The 23,945-nt window shown below is 35.0% G+C and overlaps 1 protein-coding gene across 1 annotated transcript; it reads right to left on the minus strand.

Annotated features, from left to right (window-relative positions):
- Positions 1 to 3,150: 3,150 nt before the first annotated feature.
- On the minus strand, positions 3,151 to 5,080 carry LOC149546739 (nudix hydrolase 2-like). The gene is made up of 9 exons (XM_089794657.1): positions 4,995 to 5,080; positions 4,570 to 4,878; positions 4,421 to 4,486; positions 4,175 to 4,312; positions 3,984 to 4,061; positions 3,843 to 3,893; positions 3,711 to 3,745; positions 3,519 to 3,627; positions 3,151 to 3,418 (listed from the first exon to the last, which is right to left on the minus strand). Exons 2-9 carry the CDS (start codon positions 4,783 to 4,785, stop codon positions 3,236 to 3,238), a joined length of 876 nt encoding a protein of 291 aa, XP_089650783.1. The 5' UTR covers positions 4,786 to 4,878; positions 4,995 to 5,080; the 3' UTR covers positions 3,151 to 3,235.
- Positions 5,081 to 23,945: the final 18,865 nt, after the last annotated feature.

Here is a 23,945-nt window from a genome sequence, read left to right on the forward strand (position 1 = left end):
GCAAGAAGCGACCACCTCCCAACCATGTGGTTACCTAATTAGGTTCCCACTCCCATTGTGGAGGGGAGATAATATACGATTTACATGTGAATATCAAATCATAAAATTAATCCTAAGCTAGGGATTGTAATTGTCAAATCTACCTCAAGGGTACACAAACTATTGATAAAGAAAGAAAACTAAAGTTAAAGAGACACTCAACCAATTCTACCACCATATACCAAAGTAAAAAATAGATACCAAGTATATATCAAGTGTTGAAAGCAAGGAGATACAAGACCAAAAGAATAACCATTTTTAAACAAACTACCAAATGTCAAAAACACAGTAACTAACAAATAACAACTATCATCAAAGAGAGTAAATCCCCAATAAATAACATCATCATCAGGAAGAGATAATCCTAATCATTTAAAGGAATATCATACAACATCATCCAAAACAAATTACATGTACATATTGAAGTATTTGCATTCAAATATCACTTAACGACTAACACATTTACATGAGATTCAAAATGAGCTTGAAATAGAGTATACAATGATAGAAAAAGGGATGAGTATTACATTATTTAGATCATTAAATGGTGCATGCTAACGATCCTCCCCCTTCAGAGACCTAGGTAAAAAATTAATTTGAGTATTTTTGGTTAGTCAATTTATTACATAGTCATGTGCAATGATGCTTGTATATATATTCTATATATTTTAGGCATAATTATCTAAGCATATTAACTCTAGTGTGGGCTAAAATTATATATGTAGATGAGATTTAGTAGATGCAACACCAACTAGTCATCGTGTAGTTTTAAATTCATGTATTCATATACTTCAAATTTTGTGTGTGTGTGTGTTTTCAATTTTTCTTCACATCTAGAGGATGCTAAGGATATTTGATCTAAGGGTCACTCTATTTGTAGGTAGATTAATGAGTCTAGGCTATATTCAAAAATATTTTGTGATTCTTCGATTTGAGACTTATATAGATTTCGTTATTATGTGTTTGACATTTATATGTTCTATACCTATGTATAGATTACTGATGTATTTATGGTTAACATGTTGATGACTTATGTGTTAAATTTATGATTTCACATTATATCTAAGATTCATGATTGGTATCTAGAGATTATTTATGCACAATATTTATAATTTGACATAGATTTATGTATTTTCCAACATATCCATGATGTATGTGATTATGTTTGTTATCTCAATTGTTTATGCTTTTATATTTGACATGTAGATAGATGGTTATATTATTTTATTTGATGATAATTATTTCTAGATGAATTTATATAATTTGTATGTCCTAATAGATGGTTATGATTTGATTAAAACTAGTTATAGATTTTTTTATGATTTGATTTTATTATTATAAATAGGATGGAATTATATAATTTTGATTTCATAATAGAAGGTTATGACTTAATTAAAAATTCTAATGGTTTGATTATAAAATGATTTTAGATAGTTATAAGATTTGAATTTTTATACATGTAAATTAAAAGATCAAGTAAGGTAACTAATTTCATACATGTATAGTTTTCAAATATGTAATTGAAAAGTAATTAATCTATCTAGTCGCATATATCTATTTGAAATCATACATGAGTTAATGACCACTTAGTTACATATTAGTTAGAAATTACTTATTATTAGCTGTATTGCTTATGACATTAGATTGAAATTAGTTAGATTATTTATAAAAAAATTAGTTACATGTTTGTTAGATTTTTTATGACAATAGTTAGGTTACTTATGATGCTATTAGTTCTAGATTGACTAGATTATATATTGTCTACAGTTATAAATTAGTTAGATTAGTTATGACATTAGGTCTTGATTAATTGGAAATTTAGTTATATTTTGTTACAATTTCATGACATTAGTAAGATTCCTTATGACTTTTTTAGTTCTATATTAGTTTGATAACTTATGGTCCATTAGTTAGATATTACAACTGGATCACCTATTATGTTAATAATTTTAAACCTACATACCTTAAGGGGATATAAAGTTAACATGTCTTAAATTAATGTCTTCAAGGGATATAAAGTTAAGTTTTCTTAGAGAACAATCTCCTAAGGGGAATCCTTTCAAGATGATTTCTTAAAGGGACATACATAAACACAATGATAAAAGTATTTATTGCTGCAATATAAAACCCATTAAACTATCAAAGCATACATAAGACAACAATCATAAAAGTATTTTTAACTATGATATAAAAATCATTTAACCATTAAAGCATATTTAATAGCATACATATAGAAGCATATATTTATTAAACTACGGATATAATTAATCCCCCATATATTTATTATAAAGGTATCAAGTAGGTCCTAAAACATGAAATATGTATGTGATATTATTTAGATCAAATCAAGTAGTGCATACCTCTCATGGAGAATGTGTAATATTCTCTCATGATCCTTACTATCCAGTTGCCACTTATAACAACCACATTGATATTTAACTAGATACAGACAAAGGGAGGTGGTAACCACTAAGTAACAATATTGAAACACCTTATTTTCTAGGTTGTAATCAATAAACTAAATTTCATGCTGAATTATACTGATTTTCTTGACAACTGTTATTATTTTCATTTATTATTTACTTATTTCGGGATTAGTTTCTTTGTCCTCTTTCTATTTTAATGATAGTTCCTTAAGAAATTCCATAAATACACTTGTTTATGTATGTATACACACACACACACACACACACACAAACAAACACACACGTGTGTGTGTGTGTGTGTGTGTGTGTGTGTGTATGTGTACAATTTGTTGATGAATGAACACATTTCAAACTTTAACATTACAAAAATGCACATATTGAACTTTCTCATTTATGACATTTATACATTTCACATAAGATCGACCATTCATTTATGATATAAATCATAAGTAAAAGTTCTTTTCACATTCATTTAAACTAGATAATGAAATCATAGACTACAAGTTCCTCAAACTTGAAATAGTGACAAATCTTGATTAAAAATGACCATAACATCAAATATACAATCCAAATATCTTTCAATTATTGTAAATTATATATATATATATATATATATATATATATATATATATATATAAACTTGCAAAATTACATAAAGAATGAATAAAATATACTCTATAACAAATTTAACTAAATAGAATGCTCTCATTTCTCATGAAGAAAGCTACTATTATCTACAGATGGCTCAAACTATTACATCAATGTACTTCTTATTCAGAATCAAGGGCACTGCAATAGAAGGCAGAGGGTTTGCGGGAGTTGGAGGATATCCCAGTGCCTGAAAACCCTTTGCATCGTCCCTTTACAGTGCCAACACACGCGCCGATCATATCTTTTAGAAGTTTGCTTTGTTGGTTTTTGGGCTGAGATGCAAATTCTTCAATCGCCATCCACTGGAAAAACAATCAAACAATTTGAACCCCACGTAAGACGATATTGCAATATCCAATTAAATAGCAATATTGAATCACCACCACTAATTTAAAAACGTACCTTGGCTGCAGAAACTTCAGTATCTTGCGCAACAATGTTAGAAGAAAGTGATCTCAACATACACACGAAGAGCATATCTGATTTCCCAAAGGGGGCATTGTGACCGTCCCTACAGTTCATTCACCCACAACTATTAGAGAGCCATGAGAAAAAATACTGCTTCAAACTCATTATCAATCTGTTTTTGCTTACCTGAACCCGACCACTTGTACAAACTCTGTATCAATCTGTAAAAGTGCAGCGAATAGTTGAATAACTAAAAATGTCAGGAAATTAAATTGCTTAGAAGTGAAAATCCCAAAAGACGAAAGAAGTGACAGTTACCCCTGTTTCTTCCTGAACTTCTCTTATGGCCCCTTCCTTAATGCCTTCCCCCTATCACAAACAAATATATATTAGTGCGTGCCTATAATAGCTCAAGTGTCATTAATTTAGTTTGACGATGTCCAAGTTTAAACTGCACACCTGGTTAATCCTTCCCGTTGGCATCTTCCACAACCCGGAATCTTTGTAAGGTCCGCACTTCTCCTGAACTACTAGAACCTATCATCATAATTTATGCATCAGATTTATTATTCGATTATATCGCATTCTAAATAACAGCTGCTAGGGACGGGTAGAAAATTGAGCAGAAGGAATACAAATGCAAACATTACCTGTCCGTCGTCGTTGAATACAAAAGCTGCAATCCCCACTTGATGTGAAGCATTATCGGGGATGGTACAAGGAGTCTGAGGAATCCAATACACTAACATCGCGTACCAAGGCTCAGCATGGTGGTACCAAAATCCCAGCTGCGATCCACCGATCATAAAGTATTGATTCAAGCGTAAATAAATGGATTGGAATGGGGAAAAAACAATTAATTAAGGCGGATAGCACCAAACTATTGAAGAACTGACCTCGATCGCAACCGGGACTAGCTTTGCCTGTTCCTTGGGCACTTTAATCCACACCGCCTTCTTTTCCTGTACAATCCAACAAGTATCATATTATGACTAATTAGGGATTTGTAATTGTATATTATAACAGAGCAGTAAGGACTGATCACCTGGCGCGTCCATAGAGAAAGTGACGCCTTGAGCGAGGCTGCAAAAAGAGAGGCATCGTTCTGCATATTCCTCACGTCAACAACTACGCCGTCATATCTGTCTTCATGGGCTTTCAGCACAGCTTGATCATCACATGTTTCCTTCATAACTGTTTCAACGTCGTTAGTGGTACTGGTCACCGAAACGTCGTTCGCTGTAGTACTCATCAAAGTCATTCTGCAGTATAAGCAACGACGTTCTATGTCTCGGAAGTTGATTTTTTTTTTTTAAATATGTCTGTGAGCGAGATGATTGGATTTTGCTTCTTCCTGAGCGGGTGCAAAGTCAGATTGAATTGAATTAGCAGTGTAAGCAACGACATGCCAAAAAAAAAGTTCAATAAGAGATGAAAATAGATCAAAGTAGTGCAGGAACTGATGCTAACCTTGTGAGGACCACTGTAGTCAAGACTGTATTTTGCTTCTTCCTTATCCCGTGCAAAAACAAATTGAATCGAACTAGTAGTGCAATATAAAGTAAGTGGTAAGAGCGTGTATATATATATATATTCGAGGCAACAACTGGAGGATGTTTCTGGGATTTCAGACGACTGCTTCCGCACTAGTAACAACCAACTCCCGCTACCCTTCCTTAAGCGTAGCAAAAACGAATACTGAAAACTCGTCCGCAAGGCAACGGCGAACAGCGAGAAATTTCTCAAAAAAAAATCTAGGAATATACGGAAGGCTATCTTCGCAAATTCGCGGAAGGCTATGGCAAATTCTTTTTAATGACCGAGTATGCTGCCAGGGACCTTTCAAGGCCCGCTAACAGAAAAGCGCGTAACAGAATAGTCAAAGCCTGAAGGCAATGCAAGTGCACCTCCCGGGGCTCTTATTGACATTCCATACTATTTCTTCGAGTTGATATTTTTAAAATAATACATAAATACTGTAGAAGAGATTTGAGGCTTCCTACACCCCAATTTTTTTTCTTTCATGTCATCCATCGTTTCTTTCTTTATCACGAGTTTTTTACATCGTATGGTCGGGTAAATTCGTTCAAATTTCCAATCATATCCGTTCTCATCTTTCATTTTAATTCTAGCGACTGTGACAACTTTATCAGATTTCTATATGTGTGGGATTTAATATATGTGACAATATTAAGGCAGTTGGCCCACAAGTGTGCACCTAATCATTCAATTTAAATTTGAAAAATCAAATATAAAAATATTTATTGTAATTTATATAAATTTGGTTGTATACAGGGTCTGCCTCAAAGTCTGCTTGGTCAGCGGAGGAGGCTTAAGGTTGTGGGTAGTTCCTTATGATCTTGGGTTCGAATCTGGTGACCTGCTTCAATGATGCATTGGTTCTACTAATGAGTAGGTCCATATAAACAAGTGAGACTTATCAATGTATTTACCAAAAACTAGTGTTTACATAAGACAAAATATTTAAGTCATCCAAGGCTCACCACTCAATTCATAAACCAACACTAGAAAACTATATTGCCACATGGAAGTTTATCGACCCAAATGAGGATGACAACCAACAATTCAATGCAACTACAAAGTCCATGTGTTCCTACTAAGACATTGCCAAAATGATGTGTTATTGCAGCCCATGTCCCATCATTTGAGCTCAAGCAAACAACTACTATCACTTTAATGCATAACCACATGTATCCAGGAAAAAAATGTAACAATATCATTTTCCATCGAAGGGCAGTCAAAAAAGATATAAATGGAAAAATTAAATTAACTTTGTGAATTCAATGTACATTTAATTTTCAAAATAAAAAGAGCACAAACATTAAATAGGCCACACCAACATGGAAAACTTCACATATACAAGTCCATTTTGTTCCAGATTTTAATATTTCTTTTCACATTCTTGTATTTTTGGGCCACCCTGAACATAGCAGTGCCCTCCACCTCAATGTTCCACCATGAAGAAATCTTAGTTTTCAAAGCCGGGTGGGAAATCCACATTTTCTCAAACCAGAAAGGGAAGGACTTTTTTAATGAAAGAGGACAAACTGGCTTTGTCCCAAGGAGATAGATTTTAGACTCTATCATCGTGGTGCATGAGGTGATCCACTCTCTTGAAGCTGGCAAGAGGGAAGGCTTTTTGCTCAAGCTTGATATGTCTAAAGCATATGACATGGTTGATTTGAATTTCCTAATGGCGGTCCTCCAAGCTTTTGGCTTTGACTCCTAGGTTTGTAAACTCATCTTTCAGCTTATTTCTTCCCCTTCCTTGTATGTTCTGATTAATGGCTCCCCTTCAATTTTTTTCTTCCCTTCAAGAGGGTTGAGATAGGGTGATCCCCTATCCCTTGTTTTCTTCATCATTTTGGCTAACTCTCTGGGAATGCTTATTTTAAGAAAAAGATAGCACCAAAATCTACAAGGTCTCAAGTCTTCTTCTAGTCATCTTTCTCTCACCTACCAGTAGTTTGTGGATAATACTATTTGGGGGGGCGAGGCCATGGTCCAGAAAGCCAAGAGTGTTTAAGGGCTTGCTGAATACTTATACTAGGGGTTCTAGCCAGGCCATTAATTGGGACAAGAGTTTGGTCTAGTTCATCAATACTCCACTAGAAAGACAAAGGAAAATTGCTCATATATTGAGAAGTGGTATTGGTACCCTTACTGCAAGTTATCTTGGCATGCCTTTGGGGTCCAAACCCTTGGACTCTTTTTGGAACAACATTATTGATAGATTCAATAAGAAATTATCTAGCTGGAAAGGTGTGTCTCTCAGCGAGGCTAGCAAATGCACTCTAGTGAAATCAATTTTCCAAAATCTCTCCACTTATGCCTTAAGCCTCTTTGGGATCCTGACTAAGCAAGCTGATAGAATGGAGAAGATTCAGAGGAACTTTCTCTAGATAGGGATTGAAGAGCACAAAATATAACACCTTGTCACCTAGGACCATGTTTGCCTTCCCAAATGTTATGCAAGCCTTGGTATTAGAAAAATCAGACACCTCAATAATGCCCTTCCAACCAAATAGATCCCACACATCTTTCAGGGCTTGGTAGAATGGAGGGAAATTATGATTAAAAATAACCTGAGAAGGCAGTCTCTCAGCTTTTTGCTCCATGAGGCTGAAATTCCTCAAGGATCTTATATATGGAATGGGATCCTAAAGGCTATGGCCCTAGCTAAGTCGAAGGCTAAATGTAAAATTGGCAAAGGTGAGAATATATTATTTTGGCAGGATGACTGGATGAGCCAAGGGCCTCTTATTGAGCATCCCAATTATGGTAGACGGGCAGAGCCATGCATAAGAAGATATGGTTTGAAAGTTAGTGATTATTATCTCCCTGGAACTCAATTCTTTGATGATTAACCTGAATGTTATTTTTATAAATAACAAAGGGGATGAAGTCATCTGGGTAGGTAACTCAAATGGCCATTACTCTGTTGCCTCTAGGTACTTTTCATTGTGGGATAAAATGGAAAACCCATCTGGGCTAAGGCATGGATCCTTGGCCTTACCCCAAAAATCAACATATTCTTTTGGCTTTTGCTCCAAGAAAAAATCCTTACTCGGGATAATTTAGCTAAGAGGGGCCAAATTATCCCCAACAGATGCAGCTTATGCAAGCATATTTTGGAGATGGTAAATCACTTATTCATTCATTGCTCCTATTCCTCTAATGTTTGGAACCTCCTAACCAGGGACTTAGGGGTTAGTTGGTGCTCCCCAATCAACATTCAATATTTTGTCAACCAATGAAGTGCAAATAAAGGTCTAATCACCTAACTAATCGGCTCCTAGTCCCTCCCACATTTCTGCTGGGGTATTTGGAAAGAACGAAATAATCAAATCTTTAGAGGTAGGGAATCCCCTAAGTTTTTTATTGCTAAGAAAATTTAAGGATTAATGAAGGATAGCTTCACCACCACAAAGGAAGGAAATATTGAAGAAGGTAGGATCAACAGACAAAGGAAAATGGATAGGGACAGGAAAAGACAAGAGGCCAGGTGGTTTTTTCCCCTTGAAAATTGGTACAAGGTCAATTTTGATGGGGCTGCTAAAGGGAACCTAGGCCTTGCTGGCAGTGGAGGCATCATTAAAAAAAACTATGGTGGAGGAGTTGTTGCTTTTTCCTACCCACTTAAACAATAGATGAACCATTTCGTTGAAGCCACTGCTGCTAGTGAAATTGTTAAACTACCCTTGGCATCTAGGATTGAGAACCTATGGTTGGAGGAGGATTCATCAAACATCATCAATTGTCTCAATGGTCATTCTACACCTTCTTGGACAATTATGAATATGATCACGGAATTAAAGTCTGATATGGGCAAGTTCAAAACAACCTATATCAGCCACGTGTATAGGGAAGCCAACTCGACTACTAATTGGTTTACTAATGAAGCGGTCATGAATAATGTAGAGATGATGTGGCATGTCAGTGACATTTTTCCAACAATAGTAAATAATTTAATTCTACAACATTGCATCAAGGGAAGTACTAGAAAATTCCAAAATTAATAATGGGAAGATTTGCAAGACTACACGTAGGAGGGGGAGTTAATAAAAATTATGTGAAACTCTTTTTAAAACATAATAGCATGTACAGACAACATACTTTAAGGGTTTTTTTGAATACTACCGCTAATACTAGTATTTTTGAAAAAAAATTTAAGTTTCACAGTCTAAAGGAGGTTGAGGTTTGTAAGCATTTTGTGAGCAGGTGGGGGCTTTTTTTTTTAGAGGAAACCATTGTAGGGAAGAGAAGCTAGAGGGAGATGTCAGGACAGGCAGGGAACTAGAAGTTGAAACTGAAGGTTTGGCATAAATTAGAAAAGGGAAGAATCACTATATTCCTGGAGAAGCTCCATGGATTAGATGTAGGAATCACCAAGATTATGGTGGATTCATGAAAAAATGGGAGAGTCAAAATTGGCAGGGTCACTCACCATGTCAATCCAAAATTGATAGCTTGGGTTGTAGAAATCCGTCTAGAATGGACTAATGTTTTTAGAGATAAGAAGATGTCGATGAATGTTGTCAAAGTTTTTGTGAAGGACAAAAAGGAGCTGAATAAGCTTCTCAAGGTGGAGATGTATTATGTAATGGAGTCCATTAAAAAGCTTTGGAGGTATGTTCTCTGGATTATCATTGAATATATTTCCTTGGACCTCATATTTCATAGGATAAGAACACATCATTTTGTCTTGCTTAATCACTTTAGGCATGGTATCAAAGTCTCTTTTCCTTTTTATCTCTTCACCTCCATGAGAAAGGGTATTGAGGGTTTCAAGAGGAAACCAACTGCTAACCCAGCTCTTCACGAGGGATTACTCCTCCTAGTTTACGAGTATCTAAAGTATCAAACCAAGGGAAAATCCCTTGGTGATATTGGGTGTGCATCCGAGGAAATCAAGAGCTTAGACTATAAGGATGTGTAGAGCATAAAATTGGAAGAAGAGGACTTTTTTGTGTAAACCCAAAGAAGAAAGGAAACCCTCAACCTACATTCCCTGCAGAAAGAGCCCCAAAGGTTTGCCCCCCATAAACCCTAAGTCCAAGCCTTAGGAGGAGGAAGATAATGATAATGACGAGGATATTGACTTAGAGGAAATGGAGAAGGAGGACGATGAGGAGGACGAGAGGAAGGGGAGGGAAAGTGAAAAGGAGGAGGATTCAGTTGACATATCAAGGAATCCTAAGAAAAGGAAAGCAGATGTGGCTTTAGAAACCAAAGACCAGATCCCTAAGATTCCTGGCCCTAGCCCCACTTCCACCTTGTCTATAGATATTTTGGGAAAACAGAGTGGGGAGGTGACAATGAAAAATAGGAGGGCTTGGAGGAATTTTAATTCGAATGCTACCCATTTGGGAATTGTCAAGGAGCCCTTGAATATTCAAATGATGGAGGACATTGATGGAAAAACCCACTATGAAGATCTAATTGATCCTAGTCTAGTTGTGATCTTTGATAATGCGATGAAAATAGGGCTTAACCTTTTGAACAACGTAAGGAACAACATGATAGAAAAATTTTGATATATCAAATGGTTATTCCATGAAATTGAAGAACTTAAGGGGAGAAGAAGCCAGTAAGGTAACCAAAACATCGGCAGTGGCCAGGGGCACAATGAAGAGGAATGAAGCCAAGATGGAAGCCAACGACACTTCAACATCTAGGAACATAGTGTTGACCAGGAGAACAGAATCACCAAGGTTGAACAAAGAGTCTCATTAATTTGCTACAACACGAGTTCTACCAGATCATAGGTGTGATCTTTCTTCACCATTTTGTAGGCTACATCAATTGCTAGACATGGCACATTGTTTAGTCTACTAGATTGATAAAATTTGTGAGATATAATTCTCATAGAAAGATCTAGAAGTGGATCAATTATTGTATCAATGATCATTCCCCTATTGTTCCATTTTTCTCCAGTATTTTTCTCAATGACCTCCTTTCTATCACTTCTTAAGGTCTTTGGTCGATCTAGGGTTGGGAATCCCTTAACCCTATGAACTATTCTCTTGGTAATAGTAATAGGTCCTATCTCCAACCATAGATAGCCATCATGAATTTGACTTAGAACAATGTGAATCCATTCAATTTTGAATCCTATAGGGTAGACTAGGGCATTGGTCAAACCCTTTTTCTCAACTATCTTGAATTCCTTCTTTAGAATTTTGTTCTCACATAGTTTTTCATAAGCTTGGAATATTTCAAAATCACCTATGGCACCAATTTTGTAGTTGTCGCACTTTCTTGCATCTTGCACCATTACTACATTGGGTGGAATGATGGATAATGCACCAGTTGGGTCATTGATGTAGGAAACTTTGGGGATTGGCCTAAATTAGGGTTGTTTGACCTCACTACTAACTAGCTGAATCTCATGACTCTCTTTTGCTTTGGGGTTTCTAGAGCTAGAGGCCATTTTACTGAACTAGGGTTTTAAATGTATTAAAACTTTAACTTCTGTGTGGCTTGGCATTTGATAAATACCTTTGAATCGATGAGTTCATGCTGATTAGTGTTGAGATCTGTGCAAATGGTTGTTAGGTTTCTGCTTGATAACTTCTTCGCTCTCCTCGTCTTTGCTTTGTGTTCAAATGGCATGAAAATGAACGAAAATTGACCTTATACCTATCAAAGACCTATCATTAAATGCTTTTTGTATACAACTTTAAACTCGATACTTGAAGGTTTCATCATCACCCAACTCCCATTGTATTTCATTTACTCAACTTTTACTAGACTTATACCTCACTTAGCTTCAATTAACAGCTCAGTCAATATTAGAAACTTGACATCCATTGGAGCTTAACTCGGCATGCAAGGGTAACTCAACAACTTCTTCAACGTTTTACTTGGCATCTAAATGCTTATGTAGATTTCTTCTCTATAGTACTCCTTTTCTCTTGGAACTGATGTAAGATATAACTTTGTATATCAATTCCATACACCTTTCTTTTGCTTAGTTGGATGAAGTGTGATCACTTGACCTCTTGGGTGAAGTGATCTCTCCATTTGATGTGCTGCACTCACCTTTCTTCTTCCAAGTCTTGTTCATTTGTCCTCTTATTTGTTCAACATCAGCCTTCTCTTTTCCTTTACTGACTTTTGTCTTGGGTACTTTTGACTTTATTGGGCAATTCCTACTGGAATAACAAGTCTTCAAGCAACTAAAACATGTAGTTTGACTTAAACATCTACTGTAACTCCCCTTAAAATGTGTTCTTATGCAAGTCTTAGGGATGTGTCTATACTCCTAACAATAGTGATAGCTATGTACTTGGTATTTTAATCCTAGTTATAGTAATGTGCATGGTTGGTTCCTCTTGTAGGCTGATTATGTGTCCACATAGGATTTGATTTGCATTCAAATTCTCTATGTCTATACATTTTTCAGTTGTAGTAGTAACCTTCAATTTTTTATGTCCTCACTATCTTTGTTCTACATTCATGTGCTTGATGTCCTTGTTTTTTGCACTTATGACAAAGGATTGCATTTGTAGGCTTATCATACTAATGATTATTCTTGCTCCTACACACATTAGAGGTATGTCCCTTTTTACCACAAAAATGATAAGTAGGTTTAGTGTTCAAACTTTTGTTACTCCTTTCTTCTGCAGTTTTGGATGATTCACCTTTTTTACTGCTGGTGCAACCAAGTCCTGAAGTGTCATTACTAGCCCTTGTTGATTTTAGTAGTTTTAGAAAATACTTGATAGCCTCATTGGGCTTTCTGTATCTTTCTTCTATCTCCTTTTCTCTCTTCAATTCATTTTGCATCTTAAAGGTGGAGATCTCAATGTCCTTCATGTTAAGCTCATGATGGGCATTCATCATCTGAATTAAGGTGTCTATCTACATGTTTGAAATCTTTTCAAACTCAATTGTCTTATCCTCCAGTCTATTGGTAAGATTTCTCTTGTCATCTTCTATCATGGCTTTGTCTTGAATGTTACTCGTCTTTTGTTTAGTCACTTCACAAAGCATTATAGCTTGTGATTCTTGTTCAAGCTTGAGTAATCTAACTTCTTCAGCTTGTGCTCTATTTTTCTCCATCAGTTCTTCTATTTCTGCATCAAATTCCTTGTAATCTCAATTGGGAAACACTTGTGTGGTATCAATCTCATTTTAGTGTATGTCATTTTAAGCTATGACTATCTCCGTCCTTCTTTTTAAGGACTTTCTCAATTCTTCTCTGGCTTCTTCCACTTTGTGTAGAGCTAGGTGCACATCAATCACGTGATTGTCTATGATCCTCCCAAATTTGAAGACTTCCATCTTCAAATAATTTCTCTAAGTTATTAGGCTTGTCCTTGTGAGAACCAATAGTTGTGATACCAATTGTTGGAATGTCCAAAATGGGAAGAATACTTCTGAGAGGGGGGATAAATCAAAATTACCTCACTTTTAACCTTTTCTAATCTTTTAAATCAAATAACTAAAAGTAAATTACATGCATATAAATACATTAAATAGCCATAAAGTAAACACATGCAATAACACATAGCACTAGATTTGGTAACCCAAAAACCCTCCAGGAATAAGAAGGTAAAACTTGAATTGGGATGATACCCACAAAAATTACTATAGCAATAAATGTTTGACCACTTCTGATAGTCTGCCCTATGAAAGACCTGCCTTGTTAAAGGCTTTAGATTGTGTCAATAGTGACCTGATTAGAGGATTTACAAACACTTTACATGAAGTGTCACTCTATTAAAGGATTTGCAATAGGCTATTAAACCCACCTAACATAATAGGATTTTCAATCACCTTCTCCAAAGGTTCTCCTACCTAGCTGTTAAGCTAATCTATCAATATAGGATTTCCAACTTCTAATACAATGGAAAGAAAGTATTAGAACAATAAATCTGATAGTATGCAATCTCTAAATGCTAGATTCAAGCACTTGATCTGCTCTCTGATCTTGATCCTCCGAGATCTAATATCTGATCGTGTTCCTTGTCCCTTGTGTTGTTCTAATCAACTAGATATGAAATTGCTGCTATGTTCCTCTAAGTCTTTCCTTCTTCACACGGAATTTCACTATAGTCTCCCCATACACTATTCTCTACCACATACCTAATGGATTTTTTGATCTCCCTTTAAAGATTTTGAATACTTAGGCTTTAGGCAAAGATCTACAATCCATGTTGAATCTCAAATTCGTGCTCATTCCTGGCATTTCCTCATTGGTTGCATGCCTTCTCCATTTTTTTGATTGGTTGCATGTAGTAGATTGCATAAGAATCATAAAAGATTTGTTCTTATCCTTTTTCTTTTTTGAAATCCTTCTATGTCAGCTCCAAAAATGGTTTACATTTGAGTTTGTGATGGCACAAACTCATATGTTGATTATGTGTTACTCGACACATACTGGACTACTGGTGCTTGGCACATATACTATCCTGGATTACTTGGTACCTATTACATTCTGTCTCACTCAGCACATATGTGATTCTAGCTCACTCAACATATGAAGCATTCTAACTTGCTCGGCATCAAGTGTGACTTGAAACCTATATGTCACTCAACACATATATATTGCTCGGCACCTATTGAAAATACTAACTTGGCACACATTGTGGCTCGGCATACATAGTGTACTCAACTTCAATGTAGAAAGTGATTAAGTGTGTTGACACTCAAATTTCAAAACCTTCTAAGGACCATCAGGCTCCCCAAGCCTTAAAAACCAACCTCAAATAGTTACACATCGTAAATGCAACTCAAACATAAGTTTTTTCATAAGACTCAAAACTGTAAACCTTGAATGGGATTTTAAAATGATCCCCCAACATTAAGTCAAGACAACTAACAAGATTACTCATCACAGTTCTATCTACAACTATGGCATTTTGGAAGGTTCCCGAAACCAAAATAACCATCCTTTGAATATATATGTATATGTATGTATGTATGTATGTATATATATATATATATATATATATATATATATATATATATATATATATATATACTAAAAAACCAGGTGACAATTAGGGATTTTTGGAGGCTCCCCAAACCTTATTTGGGTATGTGAATTTCTCTCATAACCAAATAAATTAACCTATAGAGAATAAACCATAAAGATACCATTGAAGAACCCTTGGGATTTAATATGATACCTAAAATAATCTAAGGGTTTTAAAAGAATCCCTTAACATACAAAGAGGATTTTGACATAGGTACCTCAACCAAGAATCTATTGCAAGGAGAGAACAATCCCTCCCCTAAATCCACCCATAACTCCCCAACAAGTCTCTTGTCCATGCCAATATGAGAGGATCAGACCTCAATAGGAACAATATAAAGGGGAGAAGATGAAAGATGGATTCTTAAAATGTTCAACTTTGGATCTAGTGATAGAAACCAAGAGTAACCCAACAAAGTCCCCCATACACATCCTCTCTTGATCCAAAATCCACCTCCATAGGATCATTCATAACCTCAAGTGATCCATACAAAGAAGACATATGAGAATAAAATTACCACCACTTGAAAATCTATCACATAAATAGATCCCACATCAATGCAGACCATAAACACCTCTATAGGAACAAGATATAGAAGTTTCCTTAAACCTAAATCAATTAAACTTTCCTTGTACAAGGAACTAAACTAGAAGAAAATAGGAATAAACAGACCCATAGATTACCAAATACAAGAAAATCCCTAAACATAAATAATAAATGAATGAATAGGGATACCTCACATTTGGAAGGATAAGCCACATATAAAGGAAATTCAGCCACACCACTCCATAACAATTCTAAAATACATCATAATCTAGAATGGTTATATCATAATCATTGCTACCATTTGTTATGATTAATCCCACACTAGTAATCATAGATAATTGGATTATCATTGTCATCTCTTCACAATAATATTAGTTTATGTTTTTTGTTAACAAATTAATGTTACTCTTTCCATAGATCGATACTTGATTACATATGGTGCCAAGAGGATTAATATTTGATTAGCAATTTGACTATGAAGTAAATCAAGATTAATGTTTCCATATTTTTGAAGTTCCTCCTAGCAATAGATGGATTGTTATGTTTTCTTATGAAGTTGTCATTTATTGATCCTTAGCATCACCAACTACTTGGTTTGATTAACAACATTAGTTTATGTCTTCATAATGATCTAATTTTAAGATCATTGTAAATGTATTAGCACCACTTTTAAAATACATGTGTTTCTCAAATGTAGCAATCTCTTGCATTTATATTGAGAATGAGCCAATAAGTGATCTGATGAACGGATCTAGATTAATTGTAGTATTGAATGCTTAAATAAAATCAAATTAGTAGAAGTCTTAATACATTTATACATAAATGAAATTAAGCATCAAAAACTCAAAAACTTGAGGTGAAATAAATAGAACTTAAAGAGAGAAGAAGATAAAAAGTGCAAAAAAAATTTGATTTCAGAGTTCGCCACAAATGTGACTACGTCTCCAGCTCGGCACCAATAGAATATGACAGATCTGATTAATTTCCAAAAATCAATTACAATTATGCACCAAGACCATTTCTTCTAGCACTTCGATAGCATAATAATTCTCTGAAGTACGAAAATGGACTTAAAAATTTCCCATAGACTTACAAGGTAATTCTCCAAGATTAATTCCCACAAGAATTCCTTCTCCAAAGTCTAACTGTTTTACAAATGAAAATAATCCCCTTTTTATACAAAAAAAATGCCCTATTTGGTATAAAACCAAATAACAAAACCCCCATTTTAAAATAACAAATTAACTCCCTCCTATTTGGCTTTAATCATGATAAGCCAAACATTTAAAACCATAATCCCAAAATTAATAACCACTCCCTTATTTTGAATAAAAAATAAAACAACCCCATTTTAATTATAAATTTATGCATATAATCTATTTGGTTTGTTGTATGGGGCTCTAATCCCTATATAGTTGGCTCATTTTCAAAACAAAATGCATTTCCCAAAATTAGTGGGCAAGTACGTTGGAATGGCATGTGGAAGTTTGGTAGTTCAAACTACATTCAGCTCCACTTTGAAATTGGCTTACATTCATTTAATGCTCCACAAATCCCATGACTCATGTATGGCTCAATGGAAAGGAGGGAAAATAAGAAGTGGGAGTTTATGGGTTCAAAAGCCATAACAACAATTTTTCAAACCCAAATTAATTCATCCTCTTATGCCACGTGCCATTCTTAGATTGGACCAAAATGATGACTGTGCATGCTAACATCATGCTGATGTCATCATTATTACATTTTTCCTCCAAAATTCAAATAGCCATAACTTCATATGAGCTCCATTTTTGACGAATTGAACGTCGTTGGAAAGCTCTCATCAAGCTCTTCATTTTGAAATTCATTATTGACCACTTTTGAGATGGTCTGATCTCACCCATTATCTAGCCTTCTATTTCACCTATTTGACCAAACTTTGACCAAGCATAGCTTTTGCATACAGACTCCATTTTTATCCGTTCAATTTGCACTGGAATCAGGATGTTGAGATCTTTTTGATGGTGCTAAATCTAGAGATTTGAAGACACTTCAATTTTCACTGAAAATATCCACCGGATCAACAAGAGACATGTCCTTTCATGAGACATGTCCATTCATCATTATGTAAATAGTCCAATAAAAACTATAATTTTATAGTTATATATATATATATATATATATCCATGATTCATTATTATATATTTTTCTCTTAATATTATCCTAAGCATCTCCCATAGTAGAATCCATTGGATTAGGAGTTCATTCCTTTGAAGCTATCTCCTCCTTCATAAGGAATCATTGAGGGTTTCCTTGTGAGGAACTCCTATTTAGTTGTACTAAGCAATCTTTGCTATTTTCTTCCAACTAGTCCACCTCCTCATCATCTGCTTGAGATAAAAATCATAATTCTACCAAATTCTTTAGGGAAGCCTTTATCTCAAGGTCCCCCTCTCTTGAGTTTGGATGACCATCTAACATAGGTATCCTAATCCCTGTAGGATCTTTCTCTCTCATGTTATATTCAAATACAATGTGAGTATTTGACTATTTTAAAATTAAGGCATCTTACAACATCATCTTTTGGAATCAAATTCCTTCTCTCAAGAATCCCCCAAAAGAATCATAGATTCCACTTCTTGCACCTAAAAAAATAGTCTCTCCTCATTAGAGTCTATTTATAGAGTGGCATGAATTATGACCATTTCCTTCTCTTAACTTGGTAACTTGTCTCCCAAAAAATAATGCTAGACATCTCCTGCTATGCAAATTTGGTTGTCAACCTTTTCCTCTTTATTTATAGTGAATGTATCATTTGAAGATTTATTATTTGCATTTTCCACCAATTCTCATTGTGAGGTCACTACATCTTAACCTTTGTCCCCTTTTTGTGACACTAAACACATGTTCATGAATGAGGTTGGGTACTCCTAAGCCATATTTATTCCCCTTTTGATATCATTGCAATCACATTTGAGATGTCCTATCTTATCTTGTTTACCTCTCACCTTCCTAGATATTCCCACAACCATCTTATGAACATGAAAATCCTAAGTTTATAAATAAATAATATCTCCTTTGAACATATCTTCATGATTTAATTTAGGATACAAAGTCTAAAAAACTACTTGCATTCAACAAAATGCACCCAATCATGCCTTAGAAAAATGCCCAACAAATCTCCAACAATCTCCACAATGTCAATGTCTCTATACTGTAAGGGAACTAATTAGATAGTTACCCAAAAGGGATAGTATGTCATTTCACACTATTTTGGGTTTTAAAATTTGAATTTCATATCAATGAAAAATCTCATCCTATTCATAAATTGTTCCTTCCATTTATGCACATGATCCTATCCTATTTACCTCCAAAAAATGGAAATAAAGAATCTCCCCCATTATTAATAAAAAAAGATTCTACAAATCCTTCCCTATAATACTTAAACCAACTTGAAATGGATTCATTGTTACGGCAGTGATTGCAGACCTTACCTATCAAGGATTGATTCCATAATCATCAATTTGGGAAAGGAGCATGTCTTCTAGAAATGAAATCTTGTGTTCTTCATCCTAGAGGTTAGATGATCATCTGTTCTTCTCCAGATATTTACACATTTGGTGTAGGAGAATCTTCATCAAAATCCCTAAGATTAATTCTTTGCTTTTGTTTTGGGATGTACCAACTCTAGCCAAGTCAGGAGGGTACTTTTGGGGCTTACTAGGTCATCTCTTTGTTTGAGTTGGTTCCTTGATGAAGTTTCCATTTTAAGAGATTTTGGTCCCATTGTTTAAATGTTGTTTGTGTTACGTGTTATGGGTTTAGGACCAAAAAAGAATGAGGAATATGTGGTTTTTAAGCTATCTTTTTCTCCATGATGATTTTACATTCCTTTGCATGGATTGGAGATCCTACATGTTATTTGGAGCAAGCGATGAGAAAGATGTCAATATTGACAAAGTTGTCAAATAGGAAAAAGTGGTAAAAAAAAATGTTGATTGATGCTCTAAAGGCTAAATCATTCCTAAACATCATTATTGGACAATATTAGACCTACTTGGAAGGTTCCAAGTGATAGAGGTTTAAAAATTGTAAAAAATGCAAAAGTTGTCAGCAACTTTGAAAAGTTGCTTGACAACATTTGAGCAAGAAGTACATATGTCATGGTCTTGTTGTGGATGGTCACCATAACTCTCTAAAACCTCTCAGTATGCTTATAAAAACCACAAAATGACCCATTCCAAGGGTTGGAGATTGTAAGAGGAAAGTTTTGTCATTAAGAATTACGAATTCTACACAACTTTGATAGTTTTTACTTGTTTTCAGTTTTCTATACTCAAGAATGGATTGAAGTTCAAGATTTTTCTTTGGATTAGTGTGTTTCATGTTTTTACAAAACTTTTTTTTTTATATTTCTATGTTTTAGAGTTCATCTGGTTAGATTTTGATTTTTTTCGTAAACATACTATATGCTACTCTAGTCTTAGCAGTTTCCACAAAAATGGGTCCCCCATGAGTTCCTACCATGCATTCATCAAAAACTTAAGGGAAATGGGAATGGAGAAAGTACACATAATTTATATGAATTCTTGGGTGGTGGATAGATGCACATCTATTTTTAATGTGTTGCCCCAGGCAAGTCATAGTTACTTGGTTAGGCAATCACAGTGTTTGTAGGAAGGATTGGCAATTTGAATGTGATGGATACTTCAAACTAGGAGTTTAATAATGGAGAGGGTTGAGAGATGTTTCTATGTGCCAAAGGGGGAATTTTCAACCCAAGTTTTGATGGGCTTTTGAATAGACCCTAGCTAATGTTTTCATTCATTTTGTGTAACCCTTAAATTTAGGCATAAAAATTGTTTTCAGGTGTACAAATGGCTTGGAGACCCAAGATGCATAAAATCCCTTGAAGTTTTCCAGAAGGGTACTTGAACCTAAATTTATTTTTTCATATTGGTTAAAACCCAAAAACCCAAGTTGGAGGGTTAATTCAATTAGGCCTAATTGGTGCAGCTTAACTAGTTTTGCAAGAATTAGTAGAAAACCCTATTGGACTTGAGTCTAGGAGGTTTAATGATGTTAAAAAAATCATAATAGGGTCTTTAACTCTTTGAGATTAGTCAAATGAGCAAGCATGATTAAAAACTCATTTTGACAAGATATCATGGACAATGCACTTGATGAGAGCAAGAAGTAATACATTGGTGTAATTGGGTAGTGAAGAGTTGGATGATATGATAGAGATCCTCTAGTGGTTATGGAAGTAAGGTGAACGCTAAGAGGCTAAGAGAAAGCCTAAGTAATTCCTAAAGCAAGAATAGGGTTGAGTGAGCAAACTACCTTGCATTACATTAGAGTCGTATCAGAGAAAAAAGATTTGGGTTTTTAGTTAAATGTTATAGACTAAAGAATCAGTTGGAGAAAAAATCATGGTGATCAATGCAGAGTTGTCCAAAGAGGTGGGTGAGAAAAAGGAGACAAAATATCCTTGAAGAAGCCCAAAATAAATTATGAAAACCAAACTACAAGAAGTAACCAAGTTACCTAAGAAGAAAGACCAAGAAGGTGAAAGTATTATTAAGGGTAAAGAGAAGATTGATGAAGAAGATGTTATCACTTAACTAGACCTTCCCATGGATGAAGAGCCATTCCTAAAGACTATCAAGGATCAGGAGGAAAAGAATGAGATGGAATTCCTTTGTTTAATTGGAATATGGAGAACCACTTTGAGTGTAAAGGGGTAAGTGAAGCACAAAGAGTTAAGGTAGCCAAATCTAGGCTAAGAGGATCAAACCTAACATGGTGGAATTACAGCTAAGAAGAGAGGGAGAAAGTGGGAAAGAAACCCATTGGAAATTGGAAAGGCATGGTAAAAAATGTGAAAGAAAAATATTTACTAGAGGACTATGAAGTTCAATCAAATAAGAAGCGGAAAGGTTTATAAAAAAGGACGTGGATATTGCAACTTACACTAAAATTTTTTAGAAGTTATGTTTGAGGTGAAGAGTACAAGAAGATGAAACTATCAAATTGGCTAGATGCCTAGAAGGATGGAAATGGAACATACAAGAAGAGATCAACATATGGACTCCTACAATAGTCTATAAATGCTTCGAACATGCTCTGAAAGTGGAAGAGAAGAACAAGAAGAAGGTAAACTCTAAATTTAGAGGCAGAGGTAAGGAAGAGATAGAAGAGGTCAAAGAGGCTATAGTGGAAGAGGATCAGATTATAGGCCACAAGAGATAACAAGTTGATTGAAGAGTACAAAGCCATTGTCAGTGAGAGAAAAACTTCCACCCTACCTCCTAAGAAGCTTGTTAGCCACCAAATATACTTTATCCTAGGAGCTATCCTAACCAACAAAGCTTCCTATGAGATGATCCCTCAACAAAATGTGGAAATTTCCAAAAAAATCCAAGAGCTCCTAAACCAAGGCCTAATTAAGAAAAGCATTAGCCCTTGTGTAGCCCCTACTACTTTAGCATCCAAGAAAGGATGAACTTGGAGACTTTGTACTAATTCTAGAGCCATTAATATAATCATCATTAGGTATAAGTTCCCAATACCTAAAATTGAAGATCTAATGGACTGTCTAGGTGGGGTAAAATATTTCAGCAAGAAAGATTTGAAAAGTGGTTACCACCAAATTAGAATAAATGAAGGAGATGAGTCAAAAAAAACCTTGCAAAAATAAAGAAGAGTATATCAAGAATTTGTAAATTATTTTAAAGAAATTGCATGAAGAAAAGCTAATCATCAATTTAGAGAAGTGTAACTTCATGAAACAAGAGTTATTTTATCTTGGCTTTATTTTGTCTCATGGTAACCTCAAAATGGATCAAGAGAAGGTGGATTCCATTTTAAGTTGGCCTACACCCAAGATTGCATTAAATGTGAGCAGCTTCCATGGTTTGGCAAAGTATTATAGGAAGTTTATCTGACATTGCAATTTCATATGTGCTCCTATGTTGGATACAATCAAGGGTGGTATGAAGAAAAAGTTTTATTGGACCCTACAAGCTAATCATAGTGTTGAGACACTCAAAAGGAAGATTGGAAAATTTCCCATACTAGTTCTTCCTAGTTTTGAGAAACTTTTCCAAGTAGAATGTGATGCCACTAATGTAGCCATTCAGATTGTTCTAAGCCAAGAAGGGATGCCATTGGATTTTCATAGTGAGAAGCTTAATGATGCAAAGAGGAAATACTCTTCCTGTGACTTAGAGTTGTTTTCTCTAGTCAAGGCTCTAAGGAAGTGGAGGCACTATTTGCTTCCAAAAGAATTTTTTTTATACTCATACAACCAAGCTCTTAGTTTCCTTAACTCCCATGACAAGCTCAACAAAAAGCATATGAAATGGGTAGAATACCTACAAGCCTACGTATTTATAATCAAACATAAGAAGGAGGTGTAGAATAAGTTAGTTGATGCATTGAGTAGGAGGTTCCTCATAGTATGAGAAGTTAAACTCCAAATAATAGGCATTTAAAGCTTCCAATACCTACACAGTGATGATGAAGATTTTGCTCAAATCTATAGGGTATGCAAGGAGTTCAAAAATAACTTTCATGGTGATTTTTCTAATTAAACATTGTAGAATGATTTATTTTTTAAGGGGAGTGAAATTTGTATTCCTAGAGGGTCTATGATGTAGAATTTAATCCATGAAAAGAATAATGGGGCACTTAGTGGTCATTTTGGAGTCAATAAGACTCAAGAGTTAGTCACTAGGTTCAAGTTTTTGCCTAGGATGACTAGATATATCCGATAGTATGTGGAGAGTTTTATAGTGCATCAAAAGGAAAAGGGCACATCCACTAAAAGTGGTCTTTATCAACCACTCCCAATCCATAGCAGACCATGGGAATGCATCTCTATGGATGTTTTAGTTGGCTTACCAAAGACAAGGAATGGGTATGATAACATATATGTGATTGTGGATAGGTTTGGTAGGATGGCCCATTTTTGTACCTTGTAAGACCATAGATGATGCTTGTCATATTTCTCACTTGCTTTTCAAAGAGGTGGTTAGGATCCATGGACTACCTATGAGATTTGATTTAGACAAGGACACCAAATTCATAAGCCACTTCTGAAAGACACTATGGAGAAGGCTTGGGACTAACTTATATTTTGGCTCTAGCTATCACCCATAGAGAGATGGCAAAATAGAGGTTATTAATATGAGTCTTGGTAACCTGCTAAGGTGTCTCATAAAGAAGTAAGGTTAGACATGGGACCAACTCAATGTGAAGGCTGAATATGCCTACAATGACACAATGAATAGATCAAATGGTAAGAGTCATTTTATATAGTTTATGGTTTTCATTCTAGAGGGATATTTGAATTGAGAGAGTTGAAGGATGGAACATGAGGTAGCGG

Source organism: Cupressus sempervirens, chromosome 7 (assembly GCF_028749045.1).
Source record: "Cupressus sempervirens isolate cs-2001-9-10 chromosome 7, ASM2874904v1, whole genome shotgun sequence".
In the NCBI taxonomy this organism is placed as follows: Eukaryota; Viridiplantae; Streptophyta; class Pinopsida; order Cupressales; family Cupressaceae; genus Cupressus; species Cupressus sempervirens.

Excerpts from the sequence above, each read along its gene's own strand:
- LOC149546739 (XM_089794657.1), bottom strand. The coding sequence starts at position 4,785 with ATGACTTTGATGAGTACTACAGCGAACGACGTTTCGGTGACCAGTACC. Across the intron at positions 3,746-3,842 it reads AAGTTCAGGAAGAAACAGGG|ATTGATACAGAGTTTGTACA; the intron begins GTAACTGTCACT and ends GCACTTTTACAG. Across the intron at positions 3,419-3,518 it reads CTGAAGTTTCTGCAGCCAAG|TGGATGGCGATTGAAGAATT; the intron begins GTACGTTTTTAA and ends TTGTTTTTCCAG.